General features: G+C 39.8%; 1 protein-coding gene across 3 annotated transcripts; it reads right to left on the reverse strand.

The window, feature by feature from the left end:
* Positions 1-529: 529 nt before the first annotated feature.
* Positions 530-13,202, reverse strand: LOC138635457 (6-phosphofructo-2-kinase/fructose-2,6-bisphosphatase 2-like). Of its 3 annotated transcripts, XM_069722938.1 has the most exons (17): positions 13,075-13,202; positions 11,972-12,156; positions 10,650-10,775; positions 10,098-10,194; positions 9,820-9,886; positions 9,547-9,621; positions 9,027-9,083; positions 8,797-8,921; positions 8,051-8,258; positions 7,451-7,597; positions 7,262-7,366; positions 6,555-6,684; positions 4,653-4,715; positions 4,493-4,557; positions 3,340-3,540; positions 1,743-1,814; positions 530-1,652 (listed from the first exon to the last, which is right to left on the reverse strand). In XM_069722938.1, the coding sequence occupies exons 2-16, from the start codon at positions 12,060-12,062 to the stop codon at positions 1,761-1,763; spliced, it is 1,611 nt and encodes a 536-aa protein (XP_069579039.1). In that variant the 5' UTR covers positions 12,063-12,156; positions 13,075-13,202; the 3' UTR covers positions 530-1,652; positions 1,743-1,760. The 3 variants fall into 3 exon arrangements, with proteins under 3 accessions (XP_069579039.1, XP_069579037.1, XP_069579038.1); XM_069722936.1 differs by having other exon boundaries at positions 530-1,814; XM_069722937.1 differs by having other exon boundaries at positions 530-1,814; positions 13,125-13,170.
* Positions 13,203-14,655: the final 1,453 nt, after the last annotated feature.

Raw genomic sequence — 14,655 nt, forward strand, 5'->3', positions numbered from 1 at the left:
TGTTTTGAAGACATGCTATAGTGTGACTTTTTTTAATAGTTTGAACGACATGCTATAGTATGATTTTTTTTTCATTGTTTTGAAGACATGCTATAGTATGACTTTTTTCAAGTGGACGACATGCCATATAGTATGACTTTGTTTTAGATATTTTGGACGAAATGCTATAATATGACTTTTTCTTCATATTTTGGACGACATGCAATACGACTTTTTTTCATGTCTTGGACGACACGCTATAGTATGACTTTTTTTTTAAATATTTTGAAGTATGTCCCGACTCGCCCTGACGTTCAGCACGCGAGGGCCCGCATATCACTGCTTGCAGTTTTAACTTGTATTTCAATTAAACATTAAATATGCCCCGAGAAACCGCTCCCTCTTTTAAGTCTGTGACGTGTGTCTGGCTCTGGAGTTTAGCAGACAGGAAGGCTACTCCCAATGAGCTCACACACTTTCTCACCAAACTTGCATCTTTTTCCAGGTTAAAACAATCTTTAAAATCTGCAAAACAAGAAGTCATCGTGAAAAGAGTGTAAAATGTATCTTTATTTAATGAAATGAGTGCAGTAACAAATCCTGCGGGTTATTTAGGATTTCAAAGCCATCACATTTTAAGACATCCAAATGTATTGACAATCTTTAGATTAAGGGAAACATAATTTAGCATTTCATGTACAGTTACATGTTAAAATAAATGAAATATTCTTGATTACTGCTACACAGTCTTGCATTCCTTTAAATAAAGGCACTTTAAATGCTTTTTTTCCTGGTATCAAAATTAAAGTTATGCAAATGGTATTATCTGCATTAATGAAGAAGTGCTGTATCTTTAGTTGTACAAGAAATACACAACTGATTTGCTTTTGCTAATGAAGAAATTAAAGCATCAAACTCACAAAACAACAAAATATCCAATGCTATCGAACACATGAGCACTTTGGGTTTTAAATATTTGCATTAACTTTGTGATCATCTTCATATTATCACAGTAAAGGGCAGAATATATCAACGCTGTTATTTAAGAGGAAGACAAAATACACAAGGAGGCATCTTAGAGGAGAAGAATGACGTCAGTAGATTCTGCATTTGTTTATCAGGCAAGATGAAACATTTCATGATTTCTTGCAGCGTATGTCTGCCTGCTGCAAACTCGGTTGTTATTTGTTACACTTCACATTAAAATAATTCCTACATCTTGCCAGATCACTAGAGGAAGGAAGCACATTCCCTGGGAATGTGTCAACTGGAAAGCAAAATAAACAATCTGAGGACAAATATAGGTTCCACTAAAACTAGCTTTTACTGAGGTATACAACTCACAATCAACATATTATATATCTAATACAGCATAATAGGACTGTAATCTACAGTATATGGAGTCTGATAGAAACTAATGGACGGGTTTTAAGCACGTCTTTACTCCAAATCTTTGATCTGTATATCTGACATGGATACAGCCCAGACTGTCGTACAAAGGGAGTGAAGTCATTGATGAATGTGCACACATGCTAAAGCATGAATACCCAGTAACCAAAGAGAAGACATATATACGGATAGACAGATATGGTGCCTAATACAGAGCTTAATTGCTGAAGCTGGATTTTACTGCTGGTCGTCAGAACTGGCGAAACACCCAAGTGGAGAAAAGCCTGGGTTAAATGGCAAAATAAAGCAGTGAGATAACCGAGGCGGAGAGCAGATGATCCACGTGGACAATAAGAGGAAGGTGCTGAGGATACCTCTTCGTGTGTTTGTTCTTAACTTCGAATACAGTCGTCTGTGTCTGAAGCACTGAAACCGTTCAGAGAGTCCTGCAAGATGGAAAAAGAAGGGAGAGAAAGTGGAAACCAAAACAGGAATGAGGAGTTTGTTTTGACTGGAACTGACTGAACTTGAACCGATATAAAAATCTGAGGTCAGTGAGAAACACTATTTTTCTGTCCTTTTCCTGTTTGGAAACAGGAGCGTAAATAAAGTTCACTTTGTGGGCAGCGCGGGCAAAAACATTGGAAAAAAACATGTGATTTCTATCCTTAAGCTATTCAGGGAGCTCGTGTAGGTACTTTTGTTCGAAACATCCATGCACATAATCTTTTTTTTTTTTTTTAAATCAAATTTTCCAAAGCCCTAAAACTGAGAAAAAAAATCTGTAAAATGTTATGAGTCAAAAATATAAGTAAATAATTAAAACACAATGTATTAAGAAACATGGAGTATACTTTTTTTTTTTTTACTTTTCCTTTAACTTCCAATCAGTTCGGGTGAAAATAATTCTCCCTCGTGATATATAACCATGAGCATAATGGCATGTGGAGAGCAGTGATTGGTCCAGTGCGTGCATGACATCAGTGGTTTTACCACAAACTAGAAAAACTAGGAAAAAAAGACTGGACAGACCGCTACGACCTGCAAAACTTCATCAGAAGACTAGCCAAGCTAGCAGGCGAGCATGTTTAAGTTCTTATTATCGAACAGACCGCACCGTGATGCTTTTTTTTTAGTTTGTAAATGAAAAAAAAAAAAAAAAACATTTCAGTTAAGGTCAATTATTTAAAAAAAATTCTGTTCTTCTAATATTTATAAAGGCACTGATCTGTGTGCTTCTGATATTTCTCTGGACATTCACAATAGATCAAATCATAATAAATAAAGCCCATTTTGAAGGGTGGTTGGTTTTGCCGCATGTCTTCAGTTTCGTTGTACATTATAAAGTTGTTCAGATCACAATTTTTCAAAACTAGTTTGAGGTGAAAGAAAAGAGAAGCGTATCAAGTTTATGAACAAGTTTTACTTCAGTTTACTTTGTGATCTTTCTGTTCATTTTCTGAGGACGGCTCTGTTACCTTATTGTTTACCGAGTTCTCCGAGGACTCTTTTGTTCATGTGAGCCACGCCTCGCAGTCTTTTAAGACTCTTTGTGGCAACTTTGTCAGCATTCGCTTCCAAACTAAAAAATACTTTTTTTAAAATTTTTTTAAAATTTTTAAACAGTGTCACTTCAACAGTAAATAATGGATAAGCATCACCAACACGGGCTTACGTAATTTTATATCAAAAGTTAGCTGCGTCTATGTAGCAAGCTCACGTGATGCTCACGTGGTGCTCACGTGGTGCTCAAGCGTGTTTGGCGACACGTACTAACCAAACACAAACTGGACGATCCTGTTCAGGACGCACAGACATGCCATCATCTCAAAGCTTTACCACACAGCATAAAGGAAATATGACATGCTGCCTGGGGGGAAAAGGGGAATGAAACGTATTAAAAAAAAAAAAAAAAAAAAAAGTTGCCAATAACATAGGAAAATATAACTAAAACATGTCAGAGACACTGACCCCGCTGAGAAGCAATTCGGCCCCCTCAGATGCCTCTGAGAATTGCATGCTGGGTAAAGTGGGCGCCTGGGACATGCGGACTTGTGGAGGGTTGCCCACGCTGTAAAGACGAGGTCGTTTGATCTGGTCTTGGCTGGACAGCGGCGTGAAGCTGTTCCTCCGGAGGAACGCGGGCGGCACGGCGTCCGGTCTGACGTTATCCTGGTCGGTGAAGGACACACAGAACCGGCGGACTGATTAACACATCTTTTTTTTTCTTTTTTTTTTTGGTATGGTATACAAATGAATGTGTGAATTTACTGTGTGCCATGGAAGTGACTTTGAGAAGGCTCAGAAACAAACAACAACAAAAAAACAGCCACAGACACAAACAGACATAAATAGAAAACCATTGTCATGTCGGTCTGAGCAGACAGGATATTCCTCACCCAAGTTAACGAGAGGTTTTCTCAATAAATGGATTTGTGTGTTAACACCCGCTATGTCTAGGACTCTGCGTTTAATCACTAATCAGCGCGCCCTCTTCCAGCAGAGAACAGATATGAGGCTTACTGATTTGGAAATAAAAACAAGAGGGACAGTACAATATGTGTCATGTAGATAACGTGATTTATTTTTAATTTTTTTTAATTTTTTCTTTACATATGTGGCATTGCAACTCAGCCCACGGGTAAATTAGTCAGGTCTTAAATAAGCCTAAATAAGTACATTTAGCATGCTCAGTTTTTCCATTTATATTGCAGACTTTCATTTCCCTGTTTTTAATGGTCTTATCCTCTCTCAGCAAGAAAATACAAACGTTTCCCCAAAGACTCTTGCCAAAATGCAGAACTATTATTTTTAAAGGTGCACGTTGATTTATGACTTAATGCAATTGTGGAAATCCGTGATGGTGACTGCACCCACTTCCACAAAAACTGAGATTTACTGCACAGAACAAAGTATAATAACTTGGTGCATACGTAGATGTGTAATTGTGGTTTGGCTTCTTAAAATAGCCCCGGTCTGGAGCAGTGAGTCCAGTCATGACTGTGGAGGTTTCACTGATCCTCCAGGCTGCATAGTATGGACACATTAAAGTGGCAGAGACGGCGTCTGAGGAAACTGACAGCATGTTTGTGACACAGCATATAAAAAAAGGTCAGGAGCTTACTAATGGTCTGTCCCTGTGGGTGTTGACAGCGTCCACCTTCAGGTCAAACATGTCCACTTTACAGCCTAGTAGACGGAGAGAGGGCCAAACAAAAATGCTTCACAACAAAGAAACAAAAGCGAAGGAAGACTTTTTTTTGTTGAGCAGAGTTGTGACTTACCATAAGCCACAGGGGTGAGTTTCAGGACAGTGTGCAGAGGACACTTCAAGTAGGGTAGATCGTCTGCGCCAACAAAAATAACAAATAACTAGTGAGACTTTCTGTGCTGCGGTTTTATGCAGTCATGTTTTTGTATTCTCCTGAATGTTTGTGGATTTCTCTCTCATGTCTGAGAAGGCAAGCATCTGTAAAGCATCTGCTGTGCTGTGTGAGGTGGGCAGCACGTTGCTGTGTTAAATCTGCAATGCTACAGGCCCGATGGGTGGGTGTGCAGGGGAAGTAAAATGCCAGTCAGAGCAGCACCCACACTTTGGTTTCTACAGTCTTCACGCTGTGGTCGAGCCTTTAAACAGCTTCCTCTGCTGACTGACGGATCCCTCCATCTGCCCATGCCTAATTATGGCTTTAATTCCAAACTTTATTTTTCATTCTAACCTCAGTTAACATTCAGGTCTGTTAGTTTTCACGTTTTAACAATCCATTTAACATTTCTGTCATCGACTACTGTGGAATTTTGTTTCATTGGTGGCTGGATGATTAATCCTCATGATGTCAAAGGTTTTCTGCCCCCCCCCCCCTTCTCCAATATCTTTTACGTACACACAAAGAGGAGACGTAGGAAGATTCACTTTAAATTGATCATTTAAAATCAAAATTGTAACAGTAATCAACAATATTTAAATGATTAGGAACATAACCAAAGTTCCTCCGAGGATCTTGATGTCACTTGTATGTAGACATTCTGATCTTTTTATGTTGAGTGCTAACAACGTGTACGTTTTACTTGTGCTACGTTAGTCTGTGCATTCAAATGTGAAAATCCGTGACTTTGGGATCCCCATGTGGAAGCATTAAAAAAAGGACACCGTGGAGGAGAGGAAGTTTGAACAAGTAACCGATTGTTTCCGAAGTATCCACTACCAAGTGTTGCCAAAATATATAATAATATATATAATAATTGCACATAATCCACATAATAATCATCCTGTTTAATGCAGGTAGACATGTAAATGTCCACTGCAGGTTAAACTGCACTATTCTTGGAGGGTCTTTGTAGCAACCTGGCGCTTAGAGCAAAGAAACACCTGGTGGGTAGACACAACATCCACATAACAAGCTAAGCCTATCCCTAATCCTGTTATATGAATTAGGAACAAAAGAGTGGTGTGAACAAGGTCAGCAATAGTCTGGCGCTGCTTGTGCATGACATGTTGTGCTTTTACAGCACTTCCTTTAAATCTTATTTTGATTTGACATAATGGAACAGACAAGAGTTTACAGTATGTGATAAAACTAGATGTGCTCCTGTGTACTGTTACAGCAGTTATTGATCTTTAACCAAACACAAACACCTCCTGTTATTTAGGTACCGGTCACATTTCATTTCCAAATCACTCGGACCATGCCAAATTCAAAAAGCAAAGCCAACAGCAGATGAATTGGAAAGGCAAACTTCAAGGTCAAAACAATGTCTAAACGTAGGGAACAACCAAAAATAAGAAATGCTTTGGAAAATGCTCCTCATCCATGACTGTTACATTTGTGTGCAGTCTTTTACTTTACTTCTGCTAATTGGAGAGGAGTATTTTGTGGTTTTTAGGTTTGTATTATGAATTCCAAGGCTCTTCTTTCACATCAAGGTGTTATCCTGACCCACCGGTCTTCAGGCGGGGTTGAATGTTTGTTTCTTCAGCGGCCTCCTCAGAAATGTGACAGTTTTTTTTAGCACTCAGGGAACAATGTGGGATTGAATTACTTGCTTAAGCAATGTTTTTTAAGCACTGATAAAGAAGTTGTAGATATACAACAATCTGGGATCCCACAGTACTGTAAATATGTAATATAAGGCATTGTCTTATCTTGATTCATGTATCATGTCAGGGTTGTTTCTGTGCATCTGACCTGCGCCTTTGTCGAGGAAATAGGCGAGCAAGCAGCGCATCACCGCCTGATGACAGATGACCAGGACGTTGCCCTGTCGCTCCAGCTCCATGATGACTGGCTCTAGCCGCTGAACCAGGTCTTGGTAGGACTTAAGAGATAGGAATGTTATGTTATTGGTAAGTCAAATGACAGCGCTGGGTTTGGTTTGCAGGGCTGGAACCTGAATCTAAATTTGTCATGTGCTTGTTGTCTGTTTTCCTTTTTTTTAACTGATGCTTTTATTTCCCAATAAGCCTTAGCAATAATTAGAATAAAACTATTATTTCAGGGTGTCTTACATTTTTCCTGTAGAGTAGCTAATTCAAAACTTCTATGAGAGATGCATGTAAATTCTCCTTTGTCCTGTCAGTACATTATCACATTTCTGCATGTCTCTGCAATAAACTCCTGTAGTGCTACATCTATATGCTAAATAGCTATAAAAAAAATAAAAAAAAATAGTGCACTAATTCGACTGATAAAATGCGACTTAAGGCTTTCAAATCATCTGCAGCCCTAGTCCTTCAGCATCCACTTTATGATAAAAAAAATAAAATAAAAAAAATAACAAGAAACCTAACAGGCTCTAAAGTTATTGAAAGTCAGTTGTACAAATCCTCAACACACTCATGCTGGTAATTCCTGTCAGGTCAAACATCACTTCAAGAGAAAGAGAAGTGTTTTACCTCTCCTCCAGGGTAGCGGTAATGATACTTGTCCTGGTCTCTCATGGCAAACTCCTCCGGGCACTTTTCCTCAATCATCTCATAGGACATCTCTTCACACACTCCCTGAAACACAAGCAATAACAGGGACACTTATAACAGGTCTCACTGACTCTGTCTGTCCCCTCACTGATAGATTACGAAACATACAGCATCTATTTCATTGAGGATCTTCCACTGCTCGTAGGGAACACCCAGCTCTTCTGCTGTTTGGATGGTGCGCCTCAGCTGGCTGGTCCAAGCTTTCAGGTCCGACAGTCGGTGCTCTTCCACAAAACCTTTCAGCGCTGCTGCAAACTGTCAATAGACAACACAAGAAAATGACTTTAAAGTTTGAGAACCGACACCTAAACGGAGATCAGACGTTACAGAGAATGAAATTAAGCCATTCTTTCCATAAATGTCCCAAAATCGGTTTAAAGCAACAGGAATTTACTAAAGCAGCATGACTGGACTTATACTAGAAAACGTGCATCTGCAATGTGTTGCTCGAATTTTGTTGTACATTTTATAGCATTTAATTTTCCATTTGTAAATAACTTATTGAGTTGTATCATTACAATAATTAGCCAGTTTTAGAGGTGCTGATTGGTGGATTGGACAGAGCCAGGCTAGCTGTTACTCCCTGAGTGCAGCCTTTGTGCTAAGCTTACCTGCTGGTTGTAAAAAATATATATATAAGTGGGATTTACAATTTCATTTAGCTGTCTGCAAGAAAGAGATTTAGAAATATATGAATGAATAAAGCACCTCTTTCCCTCTCTCTGACAGTTCAGAGTCGCCCCCGATGCGTCCCTCCACATTGTGGTGGCTCTCTCCGTGCCGACAGAGGTAGATGGAGTGGGAGTGAACGTGGATGTTCATGAGGTAGTAGACTATCTTACTTTGGATGTAGTCCTTTACCCTGTTGACCAAGAAGCGACGGCCGACATTGATGACCTGGATGAAGGACAGGTCCCTGTAGGTCAGAGTGAAAAGATACCAGGAAAATGATTCCATTTGGAAAACAGAACTGAAAACACAGACAAGCAACTCAAGGGTGAGAAAGCGATATCTTGTAATTTTGGAGTAGTCTAAATATATCAGGACATTGTACGTCAGTAGCTTTGTAACAAGGTCAACAAGAGTTAAGCAACAGTACAAAAATCAACATCTATTCCCCCTCAATCCAATCAAAAGTAAAGTGCATGATCTTAATTTCAGTAAAGTTACAACATATCTAATAATATTATCAGTGAGTAAATAAATGATTCAAACAAACGACCAGCACTTTAAACCAAAAATTCATAACCTTTGAGTCATTGTTTCCATTATAAATGAGCTCCTGTTTCCACCTGCTGGACAATTTCTGCAAGTACATGTTCTTTTACACACAATAACTACATAATCCACATCAGTTTTAAACTCCTTTAAAGACCACAATAGCGTTTAACTGAATCTAAAATCCTTTTGCTTTAAACAACATTAAGTAATCGAGTTCTTATGTAACTTCTTACTTGTCGTGTTCGTCTGGATCTAAAGGTTGGTAGGTTACTTTATAACATTCGATTCTCTTCAGAAAATCTTCCATGACACTCTCTCTGTCCCTCTCAGGGTAATCTGGGCTGGACACCTTCACATCCTTTGTGCAAGACACATTTTCAGACGTGATTCACCCCAAGTTGTAACCATTCAAGGACAAAAGTTGGCTGATATTTTAACACAAAAACATAAATGCATCATTTACCAGAATATTTTCAGCGATGACATCCGGATCATCACATACAGATTCGACAAAAAACACCTGACAAAAGACAGTAATCGGGAGAAATTCATAAACACGATGACTGTGATGGGTTGTATATGTAGAATTTGCTGAATCACTGTTAAATCATCTTATCGTGTCATTTATAGAAGCACTGAAACTTTGATGTAAGAGAAGATTCAACCTCCAATTGCAAAAATTCTAATAAGTCTGGGTGTCTCAAATGTCTGAGAGGTGCTTGTTAGAAACGGTTTCGACTAGAATTTGTTGTTTCTGAAAAAAAAAAAGGAGTAGCTAAGAAGAGCCACATACGCCTCGCTTCATGACGTTAACCTCACTGCAGTTTATGGCTGATAGTGGAGGGCTGGTTAAACCTTTGATGTGTGGAGTCTGTTTCCTGCTACCAGAACTGTAATAAATATGTCACAGTTCAAAAACAATTCAATCCTTAATAGAGCACATGACAGGTTGTTTGTTCATCAATCATCCGTGTAATTCTGACCTTGTATGCATTATCCTTTGCAAAGTTAAGGATGAGTTCCCTCCTCTCTCTGGTGGTGTTGGTGGCATCAAAAACCTGACAGAAAACATGGAACATTCAGCTTACATAAAACTGTACTTTTAATTTATTAACAAAGAATAAACACACCGTTCAGTTTTTGTGTGTGTGTGTGTGTGTGTGTGTGTGTGTGTGTGTGTGTGTGTGTGTGTGTGTGTGTGTGTGTGTGTGTGTGTGTGTGTGTGTGTGTGTGTGTGTGTGTGTGTGTTTTCTTACAGCGATCTGGCCTCCCTCCTCATTCAGATAGGCCTTGACATCTTCCAGTGCCACCAGAGCGCACTGTCTACGGAAGAAACCCAAAAAGAAAACTAATCAGGAAATCAAACTTCAACGTTATCTTTAACACGTAATGTGCTGGAATAACTGCAGCATCATTTCTGAAACAAACACAATGCAGCACACAGCCTGCATGAAAAGTAACCAGCTGTTTTTACAGGGCTTAGTAATGGAACAGATCAATCTCCTACACCAAAGAAAATAAATCGCTCACTCACTTTCTAATTTGCATAGCTTCTTTATTGTCATGTCTGAAGAAGTCGTAGGACTTGTATGACTGCACTGCTTCTCTCCGATAAACCCCGAGGTTAAATACTGCAAGAGAAACAAAGCAGAGAGTCTGAGAAAAAGGTGCAAAGACAGTGAAGGGGATTAGTGTGGGTGCCTGTGTTGCGGCAGCGACCTTTATCTCAACTGAACCTGACAAACCAGTTCTCCTGCCTTCCACAGAGGTGAAATCATGAACGAGCAACCACAAACAGAGCTGCGTGACATAAATTTAACAACAAATTAACTCACTTTTGCCTTAAGCACCAGATTTTCACTACAGTAATCCCACGGCACACAAATGTATCATGCTGCTTTAAGCGACCTGCAGATGCACGTCTGTACTTTTTATACTGGAGAGTCCCTTTCAAAATACACAAAATACTTTCTGTATACAGTGACAGGGCTCTGACATGTTTTTTTTAATCATTTAATTTCCTGTTTGTTAAATGTTACTATGACCCTGAAGCTCAACCACACACTGATTTTCTCTCTGTACTGACCCTTCGTTGGAACTCCAATCCAGTTGAGGTAGCGCGTCAGCTTCTTGGACATGTAGGTTTTGCCCCTGGCGGGCAACCCGATCATCACTATCACAGTCGGAGAATTGGTCATGTAGGAGGCCCACGCTGCAGTTTGCATACACAATAACCGTGCAGACAAATACAAACACACAACCAGAGATTTCAGTTATAAACATGCGGGGACATTTGGTGACCAGCCAGCCTTTAAAATGTCCCATTTGAATTAACAGGGCAGGTATGCGTACTGTATACACAAATTTATACACACACAGTGTACACTGACAGCAAGGCATGGGAGGGTTGTGTAATAATCCAATGTCACCTCTGAGTCTATCCATTATTTATACCCGCTTTTATCCTTTTGGTCGCTAGTCTATCACAGGACCAACGGAAACGAAGACCATTCACACCTAAGGGCAATTTGTAGAATCACCATTTAACCTAGGATGCATGTTTTTGGACGGTGGGGGGAAGCTTGAGTACCCAGAGAGAACCCACGCAGGCACAGGGAGAACATGCAAACTCTGCACAGAAAGGCCCGGGCCCGGATTTGAACCTGGAACCTTTTCGCTGTGAGGCGACAATGCTGACCACTGCACCTCTGTGTCTACTAGTTAACAATTATTTAAACATTTCGGTCACACCAACGTTATCTCTGGGCTGCTGGTTAAAGTTTCTCAAAGTCCCGCTGCTTAGCAACCCAGTTTAATAATCCAGTGAAACCTTGTTTTCTGGACCATGAAATGGAAAATATTTTCTTTTTTTTTTTCCTCTCCCTTTTTCTTCAGTCTCCGTGGAAGATCATCCTCAGCTCAGGGGAGACAAATCCGTCAAAACAAAAGACGTGGCAAGAATAGACTTGACTTGAAATTCTCAGAGCAGATGTCTGCAGCTTCTAGACCGAGATAGTTTCACGCTGGACACGTATTCAAAGGGATTTTTGAGCCATCCCACATTCCTGATTAAAGACTCCTCAAAGTGTGCAGTTAAAACTGACATTTTTACTGCAGGTTAGGTCGCTAATAACAGTTCTACTGTCCAGAAGGTATGTTGTAGTACCGGTCGCCCTAAACACAACCACACCTTGCATACATACTGATAATGAAAGACGGTGACAGAAAGTTGACAGTTAACGACCAGCGGCTGCTGAAATGTTATAATCTTTCTTTAGTAATGTAAACAGAGAAGAAACTCTGTGATTTACAGCCTGATGTTACTGGATCATATTAAATGATGTAACCATCAAACAGTTCAATCAGTAATAGAGCACATGATAGGAGAAAAAAAAAAACCCCACTCACAGCACTTCTTCTCTTTGACCCTCAGGTCCGTCCTTCTGGCCTCAGCTGGGCCGTCTGCAGCAGCTGCGGTTCTCTGCTGCCTGGCAGCCATGACGGGCCTGACCTGTGTCCTGCTGTCCTGTCACGGCTGGTCGGGGGACAGCGAGCTCTGGTCACTGACTTTGGTGTAACATGTCAGACGCTGCCTGATGATACAGCAGAACAGAACAGTGTGCACAAAGTCGGAGCCAAGCAAATGTTCAGGTCCAGTTAAAGGTGATAACACTGGACCCAGCTACCGCAGGAGATGAAAAGTACCAGAGCATCTCATGAGCTCAATATAAAGTGTCTCGGTCAGTTATTCAATTACTTGTCTAGGAATATTTAACACCCGGCAGCTTCTCAAATGTGCAGAATTGCTTGTTTATGTATTACTGCGTCAACTAACAATGATTTCCATGAATGGTTGATCTTTTTTTGGGGCCCTGTACAATGCCAGACAATGTAGGAAAAATGCAATGTCAATTTCCCAAAGCCCAAATCGTCTCGTTTTGTGCGACCCATAGTTTTTCACAAAAATACTCAGTTTAATACCAAGAAGACTATAAAAAAAAACAACAACAACAACAACAAGTAAATATCCACATCAGAGAGTCTGGATCCAGTGACTGACTAGTATTATAAATCACTTGAATTATTTTTGGTTGACTCGTCCATTAATCAGCTTAATTCAGTTTCTAGTAGTTAAAAAAAAAAAAAGAAGAGTTGTTTGACATTGTTTTGGCCGACCTCCTTCTCCCTTTGCCGGTTTATTGGATCAAATAAGTGATGCCGGGTTGTTAGCTACGAATCCCACAGACACATATATTTGAGTCGAAGCTGGAAACTAACATCAGTGCAACATCTCTTGACTTCATCGCATGGAAATGTAACGCCCGCAGGACATATGATGAGTGAGAGCGGAGGTTGTACCACTGTCATCCTGTCACAGACAACAGAGCTGCAGCTGCCGCAACTCTCGGCCTGCAAAGTTCATCACTTCTGCTTTTACGAGAACAAGTGCCGTTTGAGAGGAAACCGCCGCTGCAGGAAACTGAGATAAACACGAATATGTATCAACTCACCAAAAAAGAGGGCAAGTGTCAAACATATATAAGGAAGGTTTCGTTATTACACTGCTGCCATCATTCGGCTTCCTCCGCCGCGGAGACGACTCCTTCTTCACGGATGTTTCAGCTCCTCCTCCTTCTCCTCCTCCTCCTCCTCCTCCCCGGGGTCTGCCGCCGGAAACTCATTTCTGTTTCTAAATAAGAGCTTCCGGATAAGGTTTTCCAAAATAATAATAATAATAAAAAAAAACATTTACAGGCCGCATCCTTTGGCATATTTTTGGGATCTCTATTTTGCAATAACATCACCGAATATTGGAATAAACATTTACACTTCGTTGTAGCCGCCTGTTTAGTATTTATAAAGAGTTATATGTATGCATCGTTGTATCATATTTATTCTAACAATGCATAATGTTTTTATAAACTGACCATATCATTTACAGGAAAAATCTTGATTTTAGGTAGCCAAAACTGTTATAGCGGAGTAAAGGGTCAATTGTTTTTCCTCAAAAACTTGGTGGAGCTACAGCATAATGTCTCATAAAATGGAAATATGTGAGAACAAATAGGCCTATCCCAAAAGTGTACTAAAATACAAGCAATTGAGATGATATCAAATTATATTTATTTTAACAAATTAATATAATAACTACAACTCCCCCATTTGACATGAAGCGTGTTCATTGTACGTAAGCAGACTTCTTTGTTTCATGCACCATAACGCCTGCAGGAGGCGCCATAGTCAGTGGATATGACTTAGTCAGATTCACGTGACAGCAGCCTGGCGGGTGTGCATTAAAGGAGAATGCCACTAAATTTAGAGAGTTTTGTTTTGTTTGCCAGATGGTGGTGGTTTCGAAATGTAAGCAGGCTGATCCTCTTATGTTTACGCACATAAAATGTAAATTTAGCTGTCCTCGTTTCACTTGCTTTTATCTTCCTGTTCCTTCTTGTAAGTGTGTGTGATAACTAGAGATCATACCAGAGGAAGTTTGGCAGGCAGGGAAGTGGCAGGTTTACATTAAATCGGTGATGCATACGCTTTATTAAACTGCAGCTTGTAAAATGCTTTTTGTTTTGGTGTAACTATATTTTCCTTTAACGTGTCTACACTGTATGACCAGAATTATGTGGACACCTTCACATTACAGCCATTATGTGACTGGTGAATATTTCGCACCAAAATCGAGGGTTTGGATATACTGCTGCTGAGTTTTTTTTTTTTTTTTTTCTCAATTGTGAAGCCTGGTATCGGGAATTTGCTCCTACTGAGCACTGGTGAGGTAAGCCAGTGATGTTGGACAATAAGGTCTGGCTCATAGTCTGTGCAGTCAAAGTGAACAGTGTTTGATTGGGGTTGATTTTAGGCCACTGGGCAGGAAAGTCCTTTTTTTTTTCACACCAAACTGAGAAAATCATTCTCTATGAACTTTTTTGTTTGGTATGTGACAGCATTGTCTTTCTAAAACAGAAAAGAGCTTTCCACAAACATTTGCCACAAAGTTGGAAGCTCACTATTATAGAAAGTATATTGGTTTAATTTCCATTAATTGGAACTAAGGCACCTAAAATAACAGCTATGCAAAAAGAAAA

This window comes from Brachyistius frenatus, unplaced genomic scaffold (genome assembly GCF_029030835.1).
Source record: "Brachyistius frenatus isolate BFR_SWC_R1_liver_20210118 unplaced genomic scaffold, ASM2903083v1 Contig_309, whole genome shotgun sequence".
Classification (NCBI taxonomy): Eukaryota; Metazoa; Chordata; class Actinopteri; family Embiotocidae; genus Brachyistius; species Brachyistius frenatus.

Coding starts and splice junctions, on each gene's coding strand:
- LOC138635457 (XM_069722938.1), bottom strand. CDS start 12,062: ATGGCTGCCAGGCAGCAGAGAACCGCAGCTGCTGCAGACGGCCCAGCT. Junction 9,084..9,546: donor CAAAGGATAATGCATACAAG/GTCAGAATTACA, acceptor GTCTTTTGTCAG/GTGTTTTTTGTCGAATCTGT. Junction 3,541..4,492: donor CCCACAGGGACAGACCATTA/GTAAGCTCCTGA, acceptor TTCACCGACCAG/GATAACGTCAGACCGGACGC.